At 30.7% G+C, this 27,367-nt stretch overlaps 1 protein-coding gene across 1 annotated transcript; it reads right to left on the reverse strand.

Annotated features, from left to right (window-relative positions):
- Positions 1-28: 28 nt before the first annotated feature.
- Positions 29-21,863, reverse strand: GATA3_2 (Trans-acting T-cell-specific transcription factor GATA-3; the record flags this gene model as incomplete). Its single annotated transcript, XM_012937748.3, has 4 exons — positions 29-1,426; positions 11,988-12,116; positions 16,708-16,853; positions 19,448-21,863. 4 exons carry the CDS (start codon positions 21,861-21,863, stop codon positions 29-31), a joined length of 4,089 nt encoding a protein of 1,362 aa, XP_012793202.3.
- Positions 21,864-27,367: the final 5,504 nt, after the last annotated feature.

The raw sequence follows: 27,367 nt of genomic DNA on the forward strand, positions 1-27,367 counted from the left end.
CCAATCAATTAATCAAGGGATATAGTTTTCATGGAAATGCTCTTAAATCAGAATGATTTGATTGATTTTGTTGTTGATGTTTTATAGTATCCATTGTTTGATTTATATGATAATTACTTAAATATAATCCATTTTCAATAGGTCCTCTTGAATGAGGTGAAATGGATGAATCTAATGAATCAGTACAAAGTTTTAATTTATAACGATTTAATAAATCTGTACCATGAATTGATCGTTCTGATGATGAGGTTGATGATGATATGATCGTTGAATGATTTATAGAATCAATTAAATTATTATTAATACTACGATTATTATTATTATTATCAATGGGATCAGATTCGATTTTATTCTTTTGATTATAATAGGAATGTGTGATACTAGCACCGCTACTGCTACTACTACTACTACTGCTATTACTACTATTACTATTACAACTACCACCGACTATGCCATTGTTATTATTAGTATTATTATTACATCCCAGTCGTGTGATTGGTTGACAATTATTATATAGTGAAGCAGAATTAAAATTTATCGACCCACTTCCATCCAATTGATTTGGTGTAGATCGTAATTGTGCATGCCATTGTATTAATGCATCTGTCGGTGAATGATGATTATGATTATGATGATGATGAACGATATTTGATGGTTTCATATGTAATGATTCACATTTTGTATTATTACTAGTATTCTGATCATTATTCGTTGAATGATTATAAACTAATTCAGTAATATAATTAGATTTCTGATATCTACAATATTTCTCATTCATTTGATTATTCATTAAATTAGATGTATGTTGTGTATAAGGATCATTTGTGAAATTCATTGAATTCATTGGCTGGGATTGATGTTTCTGAATATATTGTTGTTGTAAGTGATCAATATGATGAGGGTGTATTTGTGTTGGATGAGGTGAATTAAGAGAGAAATGATTGGAATGTCTATTATCATCATTGTTATTATTATTATTATTATTATTAGTTAAACCTCCAAATGTAGCATGAAATGCTTTTGTCACATCAGTAAACTGTCCAGTTTCATCAGAACTATCAACTTCAATTCTTGACATATCTTTATGTTTTATTTCATTCAAAATATTATTATTAGTAGTAGTAGTATTGTTACTATTAATATTATTATCTGAGAAATAACCAGTTAAATATGGATTACACATTGAATTTGGTGAATTCGGTGTAATTGTTTGTGAACCACGTGTAGTACATGCAAAATGATTAGCAGCAACAGCTGCTGCTGCTGCTGCGGCACCAAATCGATGTAAAGGTGTTTTCATTAAATAATCCACTGGTAAATCAGATAATTCTGAATAGAAACCAAATTTATGCTTTTTTGTTTTTTGTGAAACTTTACGATTACGTGTTTGAATTCCATCTTTTTTCATTGAAATAGGTCGTTGAATCTTAAATAAATAATGAAGAAAAATAACAAAACAGAAAATGTAAATATAGAAAAGTATTATTAGAATTCAGGTTCTAATGGAATTCATTCATTGCATGAAATCTTATTTCTATCTTGATCTCGATCACTAAAATGATCTACTTTCATAAGTATATATCCGTTTATACATTAATATTCATGAAGTTGTAAAATAGTTCATAGATTCCCAAATGATATCATTACATTTTATTTATCTACAACTCAGTTGAATTGTTTAATTCTGTATTTTATGATACAGTAGATTTCAATAGTCGAAATCATGAGTCAATTGAAGCTAGACCACAATGGAAAACCTGAAAGCACTGGACGACTGATTCTTCCCATTATATGACTCCTCAGCAGTGTTCATCCACGAACCCACCTTACGAGATTCGAACACAAGACCTATCGGTCTCGCACGTAAGCGCTTAACCATTAGACCACTGAGCTAGCCGGTATCCAAAGGTGTTAATGTCTAACTTCAACTAATCCACGAAATTGTGCCACCGTACATCATATTCATCAGTGAGTTACTATCTCACAACAGACCTGGCTGGACTCCACTGGTGACGGCTTCTCACAAGAGCTCCAGGAAATGCTTCTTGAAGTCAGTCACTAGTGAGCAGATGATTATTATCAGAAGGGGTTTTGTGGAAATTTTAGAAATTTCAGTGGTTTAAATCATGTGTTGATTGAACTTAGATTACCACAGTAGATTATTCAGTGAAGAAAAAAGTTCGAATTGTCACTTTACGTATAACTCCGCCTATAGTTCATATAAAGTTACTGTTGGTCCCAAGCCTAAGTAAAGGAGGAGGTTTGAACATGAGGTCGGCAACCCTATCTCGTAGAAAACAAAATCTTGCTAAAAAAAACACCAACCAGGTTAAGCACTGTCAATTATTATTAGAAATTTAATATCACATTTACGTAATAAGCCTTAAACATAACTGTAGAGATTGTTTCATTTGTTATCCATGATTTGTCAAAGGAATTATATTTACCTGGAATAATCTAATTACGTAATGTAAATTATGCTTATAGTTATTTGTTACTCCTATCATGTCCGAGTGATTGATAAACCTACAAGCTAGATAGTTTGAACCGTAATTGTTAAATTAGCCACAAACTGGCTATAGTTAAAGAACCGTTAAAAGCCAACAAATACTGGTCAGGTAATTTCTTCTTGTTATGGGACTAATTTCTCAATAGTTCACATTCACAACTTTGTTAGGATTGTACTCCTGAGGAACCCAATCCTAGAGTAAGACGTTTAACCAAAACACTCTTGGCTTTAAGCAAATTTCTAAATGAAGTTATTTTATGATATAAAACTATGATGTGTGCTACTGATTTCGATAGATATAAATATTATATATCATCAATCGAGAGTGAAATGCGTGGAGGCAGAAAGTTAAGAAGGTCGAAGAAATAAGAACAAGCACAAAGAATGCTTAGTATCGAAACGAAAGAACAATGAAGTCTAAGACGATTGACTGATATTTTATACACATTGTTCCCTTTATCATTTTGAAAAGATCAAGATGAATGGTTCTAGCAGAATAGCATGAATTCATTCTTATTTCTTAGGTTCTTGTCAGCTGCTTACAACCTGAGATATTTTAAATCATAATTACATAATGGGTTTAAACTACTTACATGGAAGGGTTTAGTTGGAATTTATATTGAAGACACATTAGTATAGTATAGTGAGGATGTAAATAAATTTACTAGACTGAATATTGAAGATATACACCTTATTTAAAAGAAAATTCTACAACATTGATTGTGACAACAGTTCAAACGGCTAGAAACAAGTGATTACATAATGTGAGTAAACATTGATAGGAACATAGTGAGTAGAGCTAAGTTGATAAAACAAGATTATTAATTTGAAAGATAGAAACAGTGAAGTTTGAGACAATTGGGTGACATTCTGCAAATGAATTACTCACTGTATGGTTCTTTGAATTTACTAAAATGTTCTGTAAGTTTATGTTCAAATACCTTCGATCATTCCCATTGATGTTCTCATTCACTACAAAACTACCAATTCAACAATCTACATAACCTGTTATTATCCAGAATATAATCAACTTATTTAATAGTGATGTAATTAATTGCACTCAACCAAACTCTACTATATAAGAAATGAATGTTTATTTATCAATGAATTCTTATAGACATGAATGAGTTGATATTGATTCTTTCTTCTCTTTCTCTTTTTCTCTCTGATGACACACCGGTCTTATAAAGTAATCATAAAGAAATATCTGAACATGATAAGTTCTTTTCGTTTTTTTGTCTTTTTTCTCTTTCTTTTTTAAAAAACCGGAAAACGATGTCTTTCTATGCGTATCCTAGGAATATGTTCAATAGTTAAAAATTGTCATAGGATAGTTGATGATTTAATTTTTCTCCTTTCAGTCCCTTTTTCTCGTTGTTTTTTTGTTGTCGCTGAATAAAATGAATGTAAAATAATCATCAAAGATAGAAAAAAACTTGTTTTTCTTCTGTAAATAGAATTGAAATACCGGAATAAATTTATTGACTCATTCTTATACTTTGACTAACTAAATCTATCTACTTATATATACCGTTTACATAAATAGAAAAAGGGGAACTTTGTAACTGTATCTTATATGAATATATCTTATTATTATTATTTTTTGTGTGTAGTGAGTCTATTCATATTTAAGTTAACGAAATAAGGATTTTGGCGCCATATCTTGTCATTAACCCCAATATCTTTAAAACATGACAACCATAGACAAGAGAATCAGTACTCATAATAGTAATAGTATTAATAATAATAATAATAACAATAAAATAAACCCACAATTTCAACAAAAGATGAAAATGAGATTAACATTCACTATATCAATCTGTTGACACATTAACAAAATAATAATAATAATATATCTATGTGTACCCGTTTTTAATTTGTCTCCGATTAATTTTATTCAATCACTGACAAACAGAGAGAGGGAGGGGGGAAGAGATAAGGGGGTGGAGAGACAAATCAAACAAGGGAAAATATGTTTACTTTTTTTTAATATTTTTTTTAAAAAAAAAAGGAAAAGAAAATACTACTCTCGAACGATCAAACAGTGAAACATATGCCAAAGTGTTAGAGTGATTTGTTTAATGTTGTTTACTCACTGAAAGAAAAAACGAAAAAAAAGTTTATCATTTTGTTTTTTATAGAGAAAAAATTCCATTCTGAATATTGTGATAAGCGTAACAACGATGAGAACAAAATAAACAAAAAAAAGAAAAGAAAATAAGAAATAAATATATCGACATTTTTATTCATTTAATACTAAATGACTGATTTATAAATATCCATTAGGTTTTATAATATGAAAACAAAACTTCACCTAAATTATTCACTTGAGCTAACTGACCTGCTTCATCATTTTAAATATCCCTTTAAAATATATTTTATAATTGTATTAAATGAGTAGATAATAATTATTTTTTGATTGAGATCATGAATTGATCGATGTTAGATCACCATTGTAAACCTTCAAGCACTGAATAGCCGTTTTGTCTCAGTGTACGACTCTTCAGTTGTGCACATCCACGATCCCGCGCACACCAATTGAACCTAGGACCTTTGGTCTCTTACGCGAACGCTTAACCTGTAGACCATTTAGTCGGCATCCAAAGGTATTAATGTCTAGCCTCAACCAATCTACAAAATTGTGCGACCATCTTCTATTGTATTGGGGTAGATAGTTGTCTCTATATGACATGCATTAGCTCCACTGGTCACGACTTCTCACTAGAACTCTAAGAATTCACTCACAAAGCTAGTCACTAGTGAGCACATAGTAATTATCAGTATAGGGGTTGTGAAGATTATTAGGTTTTTGATTGAGATCATAAATCGACTGGTGTTAGATCATCGTTGAAATTATTGTTTAGTATTTGTGTTTAAATTAATTGTAATACAATGAGTTCATGATCTCAATCAATAACTTAATAATCTCCACAACCCTATACAGATAATAATTATTCAATTAAAAATAAACCTTGGAAGATTAGTTTATTTGATAGTTGAATTTATAAGTCAATTGAAGCGAGAACATCATTGAAAACTTGAAAGCACTGGATGGCTGTTTTGTCCTAGTATGAGACTCCTCAGTAAAAACATTTTTTAAGAAGTTAATTAATTTTCTAAGAAGATGGAGATGAGTTTTGTGAAATTTTTGGTAGGTAACAACAGTGATGATAACTAGTTTTTTTATTAAATTACAAACTGACTCAAACTAAAAAAACATTTAGGCTATTATTAGATTTTAACAGTTAAACTCATGAATCGATCAAAGCTATAATTCAGCTGTTAAAATTACTATAATCTCCACAAAATCCCCATTCTAATAATAATCATGTGCCTAATGCTGACTAGCCTCAAGGTTGATTTCCTAGAGTTTTAATTAGAGAACATGTTCAGTAGAGTTCAATCTGTGTCAGGTGTGAAACGGTCATCTACCTCAGACAATGAATGAAGGGTTGTACAAGATCCTGGATCGATTAAAGTTAGACATTAACACCATTAGGTCTAAACGTTTAGCTTTCACGCACGAGACTGAAGGTCATCGGTTCGATTGCCGTGTGCGGGATGGTGGATTTGTTTACATAAAAATTAACTTGACTATGATAGACCATGTAGAAAAAATAGTTGACTTTCATGAAATTACTAAAAACTTTTTACGTAATGTTTGTCTAAAAAAGTTTATTTTCAGATATTTATTCCTTTTGAATGTAATGAAAATAGTTAACCATAACCATTCTAGATTGATAAAATAGTCTGGTCTCATTTCAAATCAAGTATGTAATCGATATTGTCTTAAATCACAAGTGTTCTAAGCAAAGATGGATAGTAGTTAACAATGGAATTTATAACATGCGTCTCATCCTATTTACGGCTCTTCAGTTGAGTGTACTTACATTCCAGATTTAATCTTCATTTCAGGGCTCGAACCCACTACCGTTCACTTCGTTATTGATTTAGTGACTAAGTCCTGATAGCCACGGGTCTCAAAGAGAACAAAACGTGCATCATGAATTCCACTGCTAGCCACTGTCTATCTTTGCTTATAAATTGAGATCACTTTGATTTCATTGCATTTATGTTTCAAAATGATAATATACATTCATACATATTGTTACTTATTTGAAATTATAGATGATAATTAGATCACTTCTTAAGAAGCTCAAATGAATTAGTTGAAGACCATTCACTCTGGATACTCATATTCTACTCCTCTTTACCTTTCTTTATGCAAAAATAATAGATTTATTAGGTTTTATATTAAAAAAACAATAACACCTAATGCCTATCATATTCATTATTAAAATTAATAACTACGTACTTTCATGTACCTCTTTATCTATCTTTCTCTCTCACTTTCTTAAATGAATGATGATTATTAATTTATTTAGCATTAAAATAATAATAATAATAACTAGGCTTATTATTGTCTTCATAAGAGACTGGTGAGGGTGGGGACGAGACTATATATATGTGTATATACATACATACATCTGGTATTGGCGCCAAATAAGCTCAAATCATTGATAAGTACTTGACACACCCCGATCATAACGCAAATATATATATATATATTACTATTAGTATTATTATTTTATTCTATCGAATTCATTTTTTATATCACCACGAAAGAATAGCAAACAGTATTATTATTATTATTAATATTCAGATTACTATTATCATACGACAAGCTATTCATTAGTTCATTTATTCACCCGATATTTGTATTCTAATAAGTTTTAGAACAATAGAGATTTAGGATAATTAATATTAGAGTAACAAAATTAACCAATTATAAGTCAGGTAAAATTTAGTCAATCATTCTTGTGAGTATTCTCTCTCTCTCTCTCTCGCTCTCGCTCTCGCCCTCTTACTCCCTATAAATATTTATGTATATCTCATATTCTATAAATAATTATTCCATTAGGTTGCCCCGCCCAACACAACTAAGAATCTATCTCAAATAGTAATAGTAATGTTAGTAATGGTTATAATAATAATAATAATAATCCATTAAATATATACAACAAATGTACATATAGTTAACTCCTCAATTGAAATTATCACACCATTAACTTTTGTCATATATATATATATATAAGTATACCAACAAGAAGAAAGTATTCGTTATCACCCTTTGCAACTTGAGCATTTATTATATACAACTATATCCCATCATTTATAATCATTTACTTACTCACTTACTCACTTACTAATTTTGTATATCTTTATCTATCTATCTATCTATCTATCTATTTATCTATCTACTTATTTATTTATCTAACCATCTATCTACTTATCATTTGTATAAGTCCGATTAAATATTGCTTTTAATTAGAGAAAATACCTTAATGTGTGAAGTGGAAATGCATTGGATACAATGCATTGTGTTGTTGTTGTCTTCCTTTACGTATAAAGGTAGACATAATTCACCAATTTGACTAACGTATGCAAAGATTGTTTGGTACAATCAAAATAACGTTAATACTAATAGTAATACTACTACTACTACTACTAATAATAATAATAATAATAATAATAACCAAAGGGCTGATAGCTAAATTTAGGGAAAGAAATATATATATTTATAATACCAATCTTATCCTAACTGGCACTTTAAAGATAAATAGACTAAAGTAAACTATATACAAAGAGGATAAGTCAAATCCATATACATATACAGATTTCCTAATCAATTTACTATAATATTCCCATTATTTTATATTCTCAAATACATTCACAACTTATTCATGGGGTTAGTTGGGATAAAGTGTCAAAGCAAATTACGTTTTTTTTTAAATAAAAAAAAAGAAAAGCAAAGAGACATTATTGTCCATTTTGAATTTTATATTATCCGTGCAACAGAAGTTTTTTTTGTTTTTGTTTTTCTCTCGATACATTCATATGTTCAATGATAAATGTTGATAAAAATTTTTGAAAAAACAAACAAACAATCAGACATAAGAAATCGTTTATTCATATTTCAAACAAAAACCAATAAATGATCAATGGATTTATCGAGTTAAGGAGAGTATTGATAAACGGGATGTTAGTCAAACTGTGGTATGTTTGCTACTGATGTCGATAGATATAAGTAGTATGTATTATCCATCGAAAGTGAAATGCTTGGAGGTAGGAGGTTAAGAATATCAAAGAAATGAGAACAAAAACGAAGAATGACTAGTGTCGAAACGAAGGAATAATGAAGTTTGAGACTATAGCAACTCATGTACAATTGAGTTTGTTCACATTTAATTCAGTTAAGCTCTTTTGTTAACTTATTTAGCAGACAAAGTCATCCGTACTATAACAACTTATTGTACCTTTATTATTGCTGTGCTTGTATGAAATATGTATGCTTGAACATTGCTTACTGCCTACGCATATATTCATTCTGCTAGCTTTATTATTAGCTGCTTAGTTGATTCAATGATCCATTCATTTCCCTATATATATACATGTACATTTACACTCTACACACTCTACATTCTCGGTTTGCTGACTCACTCATTCGCCTCATTGCTTTGTGGTCTGAGTTATCTGCTAATAAAACTGTGGTTGCTGCTTCTCTTTGCCTTCTGATTTCAAACACCGTTGAGTATCATATGGTAATGGTTACGAGGGTAATTGGTCAACGAAGCACAGCCACTACAAGACAATTGATTGACATTTTGTAAATGAAGTATTAACTGTATAGTTCTTAGATTTTACCAAGATATTCTTTAATTCTATGTTCAAATACATTCGATTGTTCCCAGTTGTGTTCTTGTTCATTACAAGACTATGGAGTTAATATAGCATCATAGTTTATATTATAGATTGAATCCACTTAGATAATAATTGAAATAAGGAATTGTTAGATATTAGTTTCAGTTAACTATGAAACTCTTCATCAGTTCATACTATCCTTTTAACCATTAAGTCAGTATCTAATGATTTACACGTTCAACTTCAATCAGTGATTATATAACTATTGACAATTCATGGTGTAAGTTAGAAAATTTCAAAAATGAAATTTCACAAACACTTTATGGGTAATAAGTAATGATGTATTGGATATAGTGTATTAGTATAGTACTTTCAACCAGTTACAAGGAATAAGTAATCATGTTAGTTGTTCATATTTTAAGTAAGAATCTTTTGTATAAAACTTTCAACTGTGATAATAAGAGACGTCTATTAATAGAGCTCCTATACAAGTTATTGGAGATACTTTTAAAGGGCAACGACGACAGAAATATACAAATTATATAATCTGATTTGTGTAATGTAAACACATAATATACTTTTAACAATCAATTTTGTAACGTAATCTAGAAGTGTCTTAGATATGCAACAAACTGACTACCTATCGAGTTCAAAATAATAATAATAAAGGAATTCTTTAGTCTCCTAATAATTAATATGATTTCAAGAAAACTCTTAATCAGATCCCAGTGAAGGAAGAAAACAGAAAGAAGCACTGGAAGTGGATAGGATACACATTAAGGAAAACACCCAACTGCGTCACAAGGCAAGCCATCACATGGAATCCTCATGGTCAAAGAAGGAGAAGAGGAAGACCAAAGAACACATTACGCCGAGAAATGGAGATAGACATGAGAAAAGTGAACAAAAATTGGTTAGAACTGGAAAGGAAGGCCCAGAACAGAGTGGATTGGAGAATGCTGGTCGGCGGCCTATGTTTAATTAAGAGTAACATGCGTAAGTAAGTAAGGAAGGAAGGAAAACTCTTATAAAACTTTAAGCAATACTAGGAAGCTTAATGAAAAAAATAAATAAGCAATTAACTCATTCATTATATACTTCAGTATAAGCCAAACTCTAAATTCGAGGGTTAATAATACTACTACCACGTCACTTAAATTAAAGTAAATAAGGTGAGGTTTGAACTTATGACTAAGGGGATGATTCTAACACTTTAATCATTAAGCTATTGCATCACAGGAACTAGGATTAGAAAAACTATCAGTATGACTGTAAACTGAACTGAGTTTATTAAATCTAAACTTTAGGATGAAGACAATCATTCGTGCTATTGAATGTCATCAGTATATCTTAGTAAAAACAAAAAAACTAACTCTTCGAATGAAAAATCTTACATTAAAAGCTTATAAGTTTGCTACCAAAATAAATAGTATTGTGTTGGTTAGCCATTTAAATATATTAAACAATCCCTGGTGACTAATTCTGGAATTTAAGTGAAAATCCTTGAATATTAGAGTTCAACCTTGTTAGGTATGAAGTAGTTGCCAACAGAAAACAATGGAAGATGGTTATGGAATCTTAATGGACAGTGGATAATTAGTCTAGAGGTCAAGATTGCACGTACAAGACTAAAAGTCCTAGAAGCAGTCCCCAGTGGTAAGATTATGGATGAACAGTGATCATCAGTCTCATACCAGGATGAAACAGCTATTTACTATTTCCTAGCTTCTGATGGATGTCTAACTTAAGAGATATTATCATTATATCAAACAAAACCCGGGTTTTAGATAAGCAATTTACTTTCAAATCCTTTTTAATGTTGATTACAAGTTTAGTTGAATGGGTTTGAGTTGAAATGTTTCTATTTTAAAATTACATTTCATCACATTTTGTAGAAAGTTGCAGAGTGATTTTAAATAAGAGGGTGTCTCAGTCTAGTGTTTCACTTCATGTCAATGTATACTAACAATCAAATATGCAACTAAACCAAAGATACTCATGTCTCGCTCCCAATACGGTGATATTAATTAAACGAGTAAGAATTCTTCACCATCACCTATAGGTCTTACATTACATTAATCAGATATTGAACAGTAAACTTAGAGACCAACCATCACCATCAACCGCTGGTTGTAAAATCAAGTTTACTCCTACATGGAATTACTTAATTTATTGGTCACACAGTAAACGTAACCCATAGAATTCAATCAGCGTTTAGAATTATCTAACATGATATTGATTACTACAAATGGATATCTTACTGTAGTTGTTCAACCATCTCTTTATTACTATGTAAATTTAGTAATTGGTACAAATCTATCAAAAAAGATATATATTTTGGCTAGCAGAGGAATCCAGAACATAGATTTCATTTTATTTGGGACCTGTCAGATGGCTACACTCACATCCCAGTGTGAATGTTTGCATTCGGTATCGAGTCAAGTACATTTCGCTTCGAACGTCAACTGATTATCTACTAAGTTACTGAGTGTCGGTAGGTACTAACTTATTTAACAGGCATGTCGTTGTAATCATTATTAGTGTGAGTTTGAAACATATCATCATTGATATTCAGGATCAAATATAAATCCATTTATCGCATAAAATTTGTGATGGAACGTTTATATCACGGGGATTCCTAAAGAACCCACATACATCAACAAAGATTGATCAAAGTACAAGTCTGCTTTTTTTTACAATTACAATGACCTTGATTTGTCCACCTTCATCAAGTCACATAAGTTACATATAAACACAGACTTTATAGTATACTTACATTATGCAGTTTGAAATAAAGTCCACATGCATTACAAACAGGTTCACCATTTGTATTTCGACGCCATAATGTAGTTGTTATCGTACGACAATTGGAACATATAGTACCAGTACGTCTGCTAGATGATTGCTGTAAAATAAAAATGTAATCAAGGTCAAGTAACTAAACTTCATTGTAATTATTATTATTACCATTATTATCATAAATACACTTTGTATTAGTTATTTAAGCCGGAACAATGAAGTTCTACCAAACAGATTTTCTGAGATTTATCTGTCCAAAATATAACTGCATCTATCAACTCAACTGAACTATTCTTAAAATAGAAAGCAAATCAATAAGAGGACAACTTATGCATTAATCCCATATTAACAGCATACAAATAAGATCGTTTCAAATGAAACCGTAACACCCTAATGAATCCTGATTAAAATGACATGCTATTCTTATAGTATGTTTAATTCATTTATTTACACAGTAAGTAGGTCTTGTAGACAACTGAATATAATACAGTTTAAATACTGACATATATTATAACTATTTTCAGTGAGATTGTGGCGATTGTTATGTTTTTGATTGAGATCATGAATCGATAAATGATAGACCACCATTGAAAACCTGGAAGCATTGAACGGCTGTAACCAGTGGAGCGAATCCATGTCAGACAATAAAAGATGGTCGCGCAATATCGTAGAGTATTTGAGGTTAAACATAAACACCATTGGATGCCGGCTCATTGATCTAGAGGTTTGGCATTTACGTGCGAGATCAAAGATCCTCAATTCGATTGACGTGTGCGAGATCATGGATGCGCACAGCTGAGGAGTCCCATACTAGGACTAAACGACCATCCAATGCTCCCAGGTTTTCAATGGTGGTCTAACATTGATCCATTCATGATATCAATCTAATCTTAGATAAAACAATATCCTCAAACAGACTAATTCCATAATCTTGTTTTATTAAGTCAGCAGGTTTTTAATGACAACTTTACCCTTTGCTCAATCGTAGTAACAATTTGTCACAAAAAGATCTGTCAATAAATTTATGTCTTAAAATTTTCATATTAGTTTCTAGGGTAATGTTATTTACTTCTTAATCGACATATTAAGTTGCGCAATCCCATGAACACTGTAAAATATTTAGAATTGATGCAAATATATATGTATATATATATCCCATTTGACATTAATCCTATAAATATAACTATTATCATCATTATCATTACTTAAAATAGTAATGGTAATAGAAATATCATCAGTAGGTCTAGGTTAATATATATTCCTCGTTTTCTTTTCATGTTGATCATAGCAACTAATCCAACAAGGCAACAAATGGTCATATTTAATAACAAGCAATTGATACTTTAATATGTTCATACTTCTTTATTGAAAATATCTTTTTTTAAATAGGCGTAATATTGATAAACAAAGATGGATAGTGGCTAGTAGTGGAATCCAGGATGCGCGTTTCGTCCTATTTAATAAGGATGACATTGTATATAATGAATATACATATATGTATATATGGACGCATGTCAAATGTTTCAATGATGCGTAAATATGATTGTTTATTTATATTATGTAACTTGTTGTCTTGTTTTGTTTTTTTCCTTTTAACTATCATATTTTATCGATTTAGATCTTTTTAGTAATTATCATTTATTGACTTTTAGTAACTAATATGGTTTAAAGGGGAAATTAAGCGGAAAATACCATGAATTATATTCAATGAAGTGGGTTGTTGTTGTTTTTTGAATAAAAGAAAGGGTTCGATAGAGGCCATTATTTAGAAATGAGGTGAGTTAACACTATTGGGAATTGAGCTCTAGATTTAATGGTTCATTAGATGATATGTCATTTTTTTGTTATTGAAAATACTTAAAATGGAGTCATGGAACTCAATAACTTAGTAAAGACTAATGAAAGTATTTAGCAATCTATATTGAAGATGGTGAAATAAGGATTAGGACTTGTGATTTAGGTGTTGAAAGTGTTATAACTACTACTACTACCATTCCTACTACTACTACTAATAACAATAATAATAATAATAGTAATGGTAATAATAATAATAAAGAGGAAGAATGTATTTTTAAAATCTCAGCGAATGAGTTTGAAGTAAATCCAATGTTTCGCCTGGCAATCTGGTCCAAGCTTTTCTCAAGTAAATATAATCAAACATCACAAGTATCGAATATAAATAGGTACGTAGTTCTTCGGTTTACTGTATGCTGAATAAGTCATCCAATCAATGTTAATAATATTTAACGTAGGTATTTGTATTATATGTGTAAGAGACATGTGTTCTTAATATTCACCGACCAAAGACAATATATAGTAAATGAAATTTCTTCTTCGCACTTACGTCTACACACAATCTGTTATCTTAACACTTTTCGTTTCACACCACATATCTCTTACACAATAATGCAAATACCTAACTTAAACATTGTTAACACTGATTGGATGACCTATTCAGTATACAGTAAACCGAAGAACTACGTACCTATTTATATTCGATACTTGTGATGTTTGATTATATTTTCCTTGAAAAAAGCTTGGACCAGATTACTAGGCGAAATGTCGGATTTACTTCAAATTAATTCACTGTGATTTTACAAATACAACATTCTTCTTCTTTAACGTCTCACATCAACTTAGTTCTCAAATACTGTGAAACTATTCGTTCAAATTTGGACAAAAGTTCGTATTTAATAGTAATCATCATACCACACAGTGAGGTATTGAAATATATTAATTATTAGAGATCCTATTAGTGCTCATAGTTAATAGGCAATCTATAATTGATCTATTATTAATATAGGATATTTATAATCACTACCGCTTATAGGTTTAGTTTTTTATCACTAATTGAAGTTTTGGAAAAAGAATATAAGTTAACTATTACATTATAGTTGTATACTCATCTAAATTTCTACATAACCCCAATATGTTATATAGGACTTTAATACATTTTGACCAAATCCGAATTCATCGAGTTTCATTATTTTAATTTTAATCAGTTAAAAAAAAATTGATCAACTATCGGTCATTAGTATCAGAAGGGATTTTGTGGATATTATAGTAATTTCAATAGTTGAGATCATGAATGAATACTAATCAACATATGCTCATTAGTGACTGGCTTCAAGAGGTATTCCCTGGAATTCTAGTGAGAAGTGACCAATAGTGTTCAACCGGGTCTGTTGTGAGATAGTAACTCACTGAAGACAATGGTGAATGTGTCGTCCAATTTCGTGGATTATTTGAAATTAGACATTAACACCGTTGGATCTTGGACAGTTCAATGGTCTATAGGTTAAGCGTTAGCGCGCAAGACCGACAGGTCCTAGGTTCGAATCTCATAGGGTGGGTTCGTGAATGTGCACTACTGAAGAGTCCTGTAATGGGACAAAATGGTCGTCCAATGCTTCCAGGTTTCCATGGTTGTCTAACTTCAATTGACTCATGATCTCAACTATTGAAATTATCAGTCATTATCCTCGATGATCTATATCAGTCTTTCAACTTCATTGAATTCTACCAGTCACTGCTTTTTTTAGTAGAATTTTTGACAGATTCTTCTCTAAACTAGTTAAAACAACTAAAAGGGAATCATATTTCGAATAAATAAATAAAAATGATCTAAGACTTATTATCCAAGTCTAGACAGAATATTAATCGATACGTTGTTATGGAAATAATTAAGTTGGTTATTTAAAGAACAAGAAACATTCAATTCTTATGTTCAAACATGACTTAATCAATCATATTTCATAGATTATTTCTTATATGCATTCCATCAAATTTTACTACTTTCTATTCCATATGGGAAAACATTATGTAAGTGAAATAACGGTAGTAACCATTATTATTATTATTATTATTACATTACTCTATTATAATTATGATAATGCTACATGTAGTTTTCTTTTTTATGAAAAGAAATGTCCAAATTGAATTCTATAAAATAATAATAGATGGACAATGTTACCGCTGTTGTTAAGGTGAATACCAAATAGCTGACTGAAAATAATAATAAAAAAAAATGTTAATCAACAATTAGATTAAATGTTGAATGCACAAATGAATTATGTTTCTATCTAATTGATTTATTTAATTTTAATGGTATACCATATGGAACATGTTGTGATATAGATCTTCAAAAAATCGTTTATCATTGAAGGGGGTTTTTGTAAAGATTGTTGAATTTTATAGTTTGGATTAGAAACTGACCATTATCAGTATAGGGTGGTGTAGATTATTAAATTTTCGATTGAGATCATGAACCGAATGATATTAGACTATCATTGACAACCTGGAAGCACTGTATGGCCGTTTTGTCCTGTTGTGGGACTCCTCAGAAGTGCGCATCCACGATCCTGTGCATGGGACTCTAACATAGGACATCCGGTCTCGCGTGTGAACGATTAACTTCTAGACCATTGAGCCGGCATCCACTCGCGCGCAAGATTGAAGACCCTGGGTTCGGATCCCGTGAGCGGGTTTGTGGATGCGCATTCCTGAAGAGTCCCACAAGAGAACGAAACGGTCCCCCAGTGCTTCCAGTTTTTCCATGATGGTCTAGCTTGAATCGACTCATGAACTAAATTATTAAATTAGTTCATTCCCCTTTTGATAATTTTCAGTATGACTGAATATTGTTTACTAATAACGATAATGATCAACATACAAAGGTATCATAAACGACAACTTACCAATCTTCGTTTAGGTTTAATTAATGGACGATTTTGACCATTCATTTTCTGATATAAGCCACATGCATTGCATAGATAATTTCCTTGTCCATCTCGTCTCCATAACGGTGTACTAGTTGCTCCACAATTGACACATTCTCTTCCTTCTGTTAATGAAAAAATAAATTATGATCATTCTCTATTCGTCAATATAATCTCATTGATTAGTATAACTATTTTATATGTTACATTATGAACTGATTGTATATAAATGAATAATAAAAACAAGGAATTATCAAATACCTGTTTCATTCTAATACAGAACTCTTAAACAATATGTATCCATGAACCCCAAAAGACGAAGATTTATTCTAATAGTTAAGATCATGAGTCAATCGAAGTTGGACAACCATGGAAAACTTGGAAACATTGAAAGGCCGTTTCTACCTATTGTTGGACTCCTCAGTAGTGCGCACCCACTATCCCGCCTTGCGAGATTCGAACACAGGACCTACCGATTTTGTACGAGCCCTTTACAACTAGACCACTGACCTAACCGGCATTTAACGGTGTTAATGTCTAATTTCAACTAATCCACCAGATCGGACGACACATCCACCATTGTCTTCAGTGAGTTACTATCTCACAATAGACCCGGTTGAACACCACTAGTTTTTTTATTTGTTGCTAATGATAAAAAAATAATATATTTACCTATAACTCAATAAATCAATAAAGAAATCATTTCAACTAGAAGTTTCAGAGATAAATCTCATAAGCGCTTAAAATCTTCATAGAATAATTAAAATGAAGTTCCAATTATTCACCTCAATGGAATGATAATGATGATTTTGTTAGTTATCCCTCTGGGAGATTCGAACCCAGGACCTACTGGTTTCGCGCGCGAGCACTTAACCACTAAACCACTGAGCATGCATCCAACGGTGTTAATGGGTTCGGATCTCGCGAGCGGTTTTGTGGATGCACACTGCTGAGGAGTCCCACAATAGGACGAAACGGCTGTCCAGTACTTTCAGGTTTTCCATGGTGGTCTAGCTTCAACTGACTCATGATCTTAACCATTGAAATTAGTATAATATCCACAAGATCCATCTGATGTTAATTATCCATTGAATATTTCCTTCTTTATTGTTTATAATTTGCATAATGAACTAAATTATTAGTTTGTCACAGATAGTTGTATTTGACTACTAATCTATTTATTGTGTGTCTTATGGTATTATTTATCATATAAACTGAATTGTTTCGTTATAAAATTATTATTTGAATTCATGAGTCGATGTAAGTTAGATTTTCGTTGAAAACCAAGAAGCATTGAATAGCCGTTTCATCCTTGTACATGACACCTCAGTAGTGAGCATTCACAATCCTACATACAGGACTTGAACCTAGGACATTTACCCACTAGAGACAATGCAAGATGGTTGCGTAATATCGTGTATTAGTTGACTATATATATCATTTGGAAAATAGAGAACAAGATTAAAAAACAATTGTAAATCATTCGTTCTGGTCCATCAAATAAGATACTGGATGAAATCAATGGGTATGTTGATAGGAATGTAAATATTATTGAAGAATATTGATGACTTTAATCGTGTATAGAAAATGTTTACATTAACTATGAAAGAAGTATCAAGAAATATGATGAATTGAAAGACCAGATTGTCGTAAAATTTAATGTCCAACATCATTCAAATGACCAAGTATGAAACTCTTCGTTACTGTTTTTCCCTAACCATGAACAACAATTTTAGTAATTCAGCGATGAATTATCTAATTACGTAAACCATGTAACTATCTTTGAAGAGCTATTTAATTTGTACCAATCATAATTTGAAGGTGATAATACTACAATTCTGTTTTCAGTAAACCTAATATATTTGGATTACTGCTATCAAAGGAATCCAGTTAAAGACAATACAAACTATTACAGATGACTTCATCTTCATTGAATATATCCATAGATAATATGAACCTAGTAGCTTCATAGATAACAAGTTATTGTTCATCGTAATAAATACTGATCTTGAGTCTTAGTGTAAACAGCCAATTGTGAAAATTTTGCATCCAGTTGATAAATATCAAACAGTACGAAGTATCTATCTTTAAATCTAACGAAATTGATTTAATAACTTACATTATTGATTATTATCGAATCTGGAATGCGGAATCATGGATGCGCATCACTGAAAAGTTTAAAACTAGGACTCAATAACCATTCAGTGCTTCCAACTTTTCAATGATGATCTAGCTTAAATGGACTCATGAATTACAATTGATTGATCACTGGGTGGTGATCAATGTCGTGCGTGTCTAGTCCTTATTAGTGCGGATCGAATGCTATCGATCATATTGCAATGTGGCCACCAGTCTAGGTGACTCGACACTGCGGGCACTATATATTGAGATTTAGATGGTGGTTGGAGGTAGTCAACAGGAAACCCTGGACCCGGGTTTCGTGCTACTTGACACTCGTCAGCAAGGTGTACCTGTAATCTTGAGGGAACTGGTGCTCCCTGGCGGATTCGATCTCGTGTCACCCAGCTTCACAGTCAGAGACGTTACCACTGGGCTATCCAGGCCGCGACCGACCTCCTGTAGGACTGAGATGTAATCACAATTGATTGATCACTGGGTGGCGATCAGTGTCATGCGTGTCTAGTCCTTATGAATTTAACTATTAAGATTAAAATCTACCTATGCAACTGATATTACATAATAGAAATCAATTACTGACCTGTCATTGTTAATTTTTTATTTTTCATTGTTTTATTTATATTCTGTGTATTATTCAATGAATTTGTATTATTTATAAGAGGGAATATTCCCAAATTTTGATTCATCATATTATACTGTGATTGATGTAAAACATTATCATTATTATTACCATTATTATTAGTATGTACACCATATTGTTCCATATGTGTATGTAACATGGATTGTTCATTATCAAGATATTGAGATTGTTGATGCTGATTTTGATGTGAATGTAAATGTTGATGTTGATGTATTGATTGTTCATGACGATGATTATGATGTTGATGTTCCAAATGATGATTTGTTACATTTGCACTTGCTACAGCTGCTTGTGCAACAACAGCAGCTGCTGCCATAGCTGCTGCTGAATGATATGCTACACTTAAATCATCAATCATTTGATCATCTTCAAATCCTCTTTGTCTTTGATGTTGTTGTTGTTGCTGATGTGGAGGAGGAGGAGGAGGAGGAGGAGGGAGATTCGAATTATGATGTATTGACTTACATGTGTCTAAATTATTCTGTATTAATGAATCATTAATTATTCTCCTTGACTGAGATTGTTGTTGCTGTATAGGATTGTTGAACTTTGAATTGGCATTCATTTCATTTAATTCATTATGATTACTATTAGTGTTTACATTGAATTTAATTTCATCCGAAGATATTTTATTAAAATTATCCACCTCATTACAATTTAACATAGAACTTGAATTCAAGTCTATATTAGTTTGTATAATAGAAGGTAATGGTGATGAAGATGTACGACACTCTGAGTCTTGTCTACTATTATTATTATTATTGTATGTGGAATAATTTGTTGATTCTATATTCATATTTTGATGATTATTAAATATTAAACTTTTTCTAAATGCAATCTCATTTGAACAAGTAGAATAGAATGAAGCTAAATGTTGTGGTAATATATTTGTTGAATATTCTGATGGTATAGATGTATTCCATGTATCTGTATTCATTTCATTATGAGAATGTGTTAATGGATCATTTAATCTTCTATCTATATTAATCATACTATTTGTTGTAGTTGTAGTAATAGTTGTATTAATCATAGTCGTCATCGTCGTCGTCGCCGTCGTTGACGTTGACGTCGGCGTCGATGTAGTAGTCATGATGGAAATAGAATTTGTAACAATATCATGATCATTATGATTACTTGTATTAATCATTGTTTTATATGCTTCTTCCTCTCGTTCTTCTTCTACTTTTTCTTCTTCTTCATCATCATCAACTCCTTCTTCATTCATTGAATTTATTGTATTCTGTGAATGATTATGTTTTAATGAATAATTTGTAGACAAAATATGATTTAGTGATTCTTTAATATTTTTATTCAATTGGGATTTATCATGATGAATAGATTGTGGACAATGATTATTATTATTATTATTATATTGTTGTAATGATAAACTATTATAATGATTATCATTATATTCATTACATAATAATTGATTTGTATAATCATTCATTTTTGTAGGTAACATATTAAATGAATAATTTAATTGTTGTTGTTGCTGCTGCTGTTGTTGTTGTTGTTGCTGTGGTTGTTGTTCATTTGATAATTCATTAGTTAATTGTTTTAAATTAGATAATTTTGTCTTAGATACAAGATTGATTGTAGTTGATTGTAATGAATTTAATTGATTTTTTTCATTGTCTAATGAAGTTGCCTTATTGTATAACATTTCATCCATAGATTCATCTATATATAATGAATGAGGTGATGTTTTCTCTGTTGATTTATTATGAATGAAATTATTATCTGTATGAATAATAGAATGTAATTTAGATTTTTTATGACGTTTTCTATGATCATTTGACCAATTCTCATAATTGGAATTATCTGATTTCATTGTATTACATAATGATGAAGGGAATTTATTTAATTGTAGTAAACTTTCAGATTTCATCATTGTATTAGATGTAGATGATTTATTGGAGATATCTATATGAGATTTATCATTAGTATTGTTACTACAATTAGGAGGAGGAGGAGGAGGAGTAGCAGTTGTGGTGATGGTGGTGGTGGTGGTTGTAGTAACAATATTATCATTACATTGGTCTGATAATTCTTCATTTAAATAGCCTGTATGAATTCGATTTTCTTGTAGTCGATAAGTTTGATTAAGAGTACAGGTATAATTAGGTCGTGAGGAAAGGAAATTTGAAGAGTTAGTGATTAATGCTGATGATGTATTATTATTTATTGAATTTTGATTAGACAATGAGGAATTATTGTTATTATTAATATATGATAAACTATCACAATTCAATGCAGATCCAATATTCTGTAATGCTTCAGTATTAGGCCATATTAAATCTGTTGATGATCGTCCACAATTCACTGGATTCAATGGAAATGCTGTCATTGGAAACATTCTACAATTTTAATAAAGGGAAAATCAATACAGTTTAATACCAGATGGGTTTTGTGGATATTATAGTAATTCCACTGACTAAGATCATGAGTCAGTTGAAGCTAGACCATCATGGAAAATCTGGAAGCACTGGACGGCCGTTTTGTCCTGCCGTGGGACTCCCCAACAGTGCGCATCCACGAGGAGTCCCACTGACTGACTCATGATCTTAATCATTGAAATTACAATTTTATACATTAATTACTTAATAATGCAATGAATTGTTTCTTTTAATTTCATGAATCACAAATAAAACATATATCTGCTCATCCATCATCTATACATTCTTTACTACTTAATACAGTAATGTAATTCATTTACCAAGTACAAATTTATATACTAAACTTTTAGACACAATTTATTTATATGGAGATTAACGAAATCGGTGGATAACCTTTGAGAAACGCTGAAGTGATTTTGAGAGTGTTCACTTAATAACTAAGACGAAGTGAGAGTTATAAACCAGTGTGAGGAATTAAAATTTTGATTTACAGTTTATGGTTATAGTTAAGGTTTTCATCTTGAACAGACATAAGCTATAATGTCAAAAACTCTATTTAGCCAAATGGATGGATTTCACGCCAAAATCCGAGACCTGTTATTTTATATCTGATTGGTTCATCCGTAAATTATAGTGTTGTCACGAAATCAATCGGCTTCTGAAAAGAATTTTGAAATGATAACCTAATGAGTTAATCACTAAGTTTACAACACTTTTCACTATTTAGCTTTGAAAAAGAGTGAGGTGAAAATCTGTCAGTAGTCAAAGTAAAGTAGTATTAATATGTCAGTCCAAAACACTATATGACACTGTGTAAGCGATATCCAAGGCTAAAGACACATATATAATAAACATTAACTTCCAAACAATCTAAAATATCTGAATTTCCGATCATTTTTGATGTAAAGTACACACTTACAAAGTGGTCATCATTGCTTATATATATATATATATATATATATATATATATATATATATATATATATATAGTAGTTCTCTTGAGATACTGGAGTAATCAGATTTTAAATAATAATAATACACTATATCACTATGTATGAAGCTTCCATTCTTTCTATTCATCATTTATTGACAGTCGAGTATACGTATTGAATGAATCTGAATTGATGACTTATAAAATAATGAGGAACTAAATGGGGTTTTTTTCTTCTTTTAGATAGAGGTACTCTAGTAGTTCATACCCGAAAATTCGGCCGATGAGATTAAACGCATGGACTATAAATTTCATAGAGTTATCTAATTCAAATTTATACTGACAACGACATGCTCTCCAAAGCTTCATAAGTTTACAGTAGTTCATCAGTTAAGATCAGTCCATGATATTTCAGCTATTTAGTTCATTCTAAGAATGGGTCAAGTTAATTCTTACCTTTAAACATTAATGATGACATAACTTTTGTTCACTCTTTTATGGTTATTATTTCAATGAAAGTGATTATGGTAATTACACTATATACATATATAGTTAACACTTTAAATTACGTCATAATCACTGTGCATAATAATGAACCATATGAGCATATATTCCCTATACAAGAAAATTATAGTCTTTATAATTTTTCTTAAAACTGTTGCTAAATTTGGAGACGATTTAACTTGTTCATGAAGATCATGTCAGCGTAATTATCCATTATACCTTGACCAACTAACCAAGCACACACACACACACCTAATCACAAAAATCTTTGATTACTAGAACATTTATTTATTACATAACTAGTGATTACAGGTATCAAAAAAATAATTACTACTTAAAATAAGTTCTTTATTTTCAGTGAGGGATAAGGAAGAGGGAATAAAAAGGGGAAATATTAAACTAGTCTTTATTCGAAACCGAACTTTCCTAGTATTTTTTTTTTCATAGAGTAGATCAATAGAATGTTCTGGTTTCCATATGTATACAAAAAATGTAAAACTGATTATAACCTACAATTTCATACGGAACCAAACGAAAATATCTTTTACTAACAAAACAGTAATCAACAAGTTTAGAATGTCTTAAGTATCCAACATGAGATATACGTATATATCAATGAACAGAATCATTCGAATAACAAAACTAATGATATACAGAACTATAAACTTGTTATCATTTAATATTTATTCAAAGGGGTTTTTTTATTGTGAGATCTTTGAAGATCAAACTTCTTATTCTTTGTCATATTATCTTCAATGGATTCCAGTCAATGTTTTATTCCAACTAAAATGGGATATATGTACTTCTAATACTTTTCATGATACTCTCATTGATTATCTAAGTTCAATTTAGAATATTTACTATAAAATTCAACAATCTCTGTAAACCTCCTAAGTATACTCAATAGATAAATTATATATTGAACTGTGAAAATAACATACAGTATGGTGTATCTTACTTATATCTGTCGACATAAGTAGTATATGACACTAATTAGAATTAGAATGCCTGACAGACGTAGGCTGAGAAGATCAAATTGAAGAAAATAGAAAGGCAAGTGGATAAGAATTATGAAGTGGAAGAATCATCATAATTAATGAAAGATTTACAAATAAAGTATTTAATATATAGTTCCTATATCATTCAGAAGATTGTAACTGTTTACTAAGACGTTGTACACATGGAAAACTACACCTAATAATAGTTCGTGAATAATCTTCAACGAATTGACACCCTTAAAAGATCATTTACATTAAATAATTTCAAAATATCGATGTTTAAGTAACCCTTAGAAATTATTCCTGCTATAAATAGTTATCCATTAATGATAAGAAGTAAATGTTTTAATCTACAATTATTCTTAACATTGAATAAACTGAATGTTAAATAAAATTTTGTTTTGAACTAAATCAAATATAAAGAAGAAAAAAAAAGGTGAATGAAAAGGTTGTAATTAGTTCTACATTACATACATAAAACAAGTAACAGAACAAAAGTGAGGTGGTGGTGGTGGTGGTGGTGGTGTTGGTAGGTGGGGTGGTTGTAAAGAGAGTGATACATAGTGAAGAGGAATATCAACAATGTTCCATATTCCTTCCCTTTTTTCAAAAATAAAGATAAAACTGCCTGTCATTCTGTTATCATTAAATGAAATCAAGATCGAAAATTGAACGGAAGGAACTAAATGTATGTGATTATGTATATGTATATATCTTAACATAACATATTTGACACAAATTTTCGTGTCAACTCAAATATGATCAGTCATGTAATGGTAACTCTATGTGTAACTGTTCACTTTAAGGTGTATTTATGCGAATATATGTATTAATGTATGTATATGTGCGTGCTTCTCTCGCTATGTGCGTGTGTGTGAATAAATGGCCGGTAAATGAATGCGGTCATACTAATTTATTCATTTATATTACAATTAATTTATATTGCAATGAACAATGTTAAAGAAATATTTACATTTCGTTTGTTGAACATAATCAAATATTTGTGTACATCTATCCGATAGCGGCCTGTTGGAATATCTGGGCTACTTGTTCCTACCATCTAGATATTTTAACAAGCTATATGTTTTTGCTTGTTTTAACATATTATTATGTTTACTAATGGCATAACCTATTCGGGTGCTTTTATCAAAAGTTTACAATCTTTCATTGTACAAGTTACAAAACTGTACAATACGAAACATCGTGATAACTGGCAATATGCATTGAAATGAATGAATATTATTCAGATGTCGACTTTTGTAATTCTAATATCTAACTGATGATCACTCAATATTTATCGTCAGAATTGATCAAGCATTAAGAAAAGGGAACTTGTTGAAATACCTTGTGTTGAGAATTCCACTTGTACTTGTAGCTATTTCTAACCATTGAACTAGAAGAAAAAACCAATCTTTATACAAACTCTTAACAAAAATATGTTTGTATAGTCATTCGTGACTTCGGGATGGATTCCACCAATTGTGGAGATAAATTAAGATTAATTAAGTTCATTTATATCAAAAGTAAAACAGTAATGATTGTTATTATTCTAGAATCATAGTACTGAACATTGAATTAATTTAAGTCTTGAATGTGAATTATCCCAAGTCAAGTTATTGACCTATTTGTGATGCAGTCATTACCTTGAAGTTCTGAATTTCATATTCAAATAGGATATCAGTGGTTACTATTAGTGGAACCCCAACTGGGAAAAAACACTATCTATCTATCTATCTATCTATCTATATATATATATATATATATCTGTCTATCTTTCTAAAAACCTTTGTAGCCTAATTCGTAAGGAAAGTTCTTATTGGTAACTTACTCTTCATTCATTTTCTCATTATTTATGATTCTCAGAAGAAATCACTTGATTTGGATATGTATTATTAGAAAATAAACCCTGACATTTATGCTGATGATATCGTTCAGAACAACTATGGAAGCTTCACGACCAAACCATCCAGCTCAGACAAAAATCTCCATTATATAACTCTCATAGGTTGTTTAACTGAACATACTACCACAATAGTCTTCGAAAAAGTACATCTAGTTACTTAATCATTATAAAGTTTTATGACTCACAATGTCAATCATTTACTTGGTCAGTTTATTTAACTAAGCTCACTTGTAGTGTTCTTCATGAAACGACCACAGTTGATGGGTAATATTTTGAAAAACAGGAGTAAATGTGCTGCAAAACCTTGCGACTATTAGTTGAAATATAGTTGACAATAGAAAACCTTAATTTTTAAAAAAAGATGCGTCATTCCAAATTGTTTTTTTGTCTAAATGTGCATTAAAGACTAGAGTGCATTGGAAGGTTGCTTGTCTTCGATTGCGGCTCTTAGTAAGCGTCCATCCAGGACTCCAGAAAACAGAACCAGGTACCTCCAGGTGCGTTACCATTTGCATAAATTTATTGGCATCTGATTGTTACTATATTCGTTTGTTTAATTTAACAAATTCTAAGTTCTTAAATTTCTAGAAATGTTAAAACTTTAGTCATGTAGAAAGAAACACTTCAATTTCTTATATGGGGTTCAACTGTTAATTTGTCGTTGATGACCTTTTCCTAAGTCATAAGATATGACTTAGTACAGAATTTGAAGTGTATATTCACCTCGACTACCATTAATATATTCAGCTTAGAATACTTCCTATTTCTGGTCTGAAATGTTTTAGAGTATACATTCAGTACAATTTAATACAGAAATATATTTACGAAAGTTAATAAACCAATCAATAAAACAGTGATGGGTAGTGGCTAGCAGTGGAATCCAGGATGAGCGTTTCATCCTATTTGAGACTCGTCAGTTGGATGTACCTACATCCCAAAGTTGATGTCCCACTGCTAGCTACTATCCATCTTTACTTAAAAAGCTTATGACTTAAGGTTATATCTAGGCAATCCGCACAGGATACACATATGCCAACATGAGATTGATCAATTGCAATCCTTAATAACAATAGGTAAGATACAAGTAAAACAACATCAAGTGAATTAAGACTGTTAGAGTTCAGTCAT

Source organism: Schistosoma haematobium, chromosome 1 (genome assembly GCF_000699445.3).
Source record: "Schistosoma haematobium chromosome 1, whole genome shotgun sequence".
In the NCBI taxonomy this organism is placed as follows: domain Eukaryota; kingdom Metazoa; phylum Platyhelminthes; class Trematoda; order Strigeidida; family Schistosomatidae; genus Schistosoma; species Schistosoma haematobium.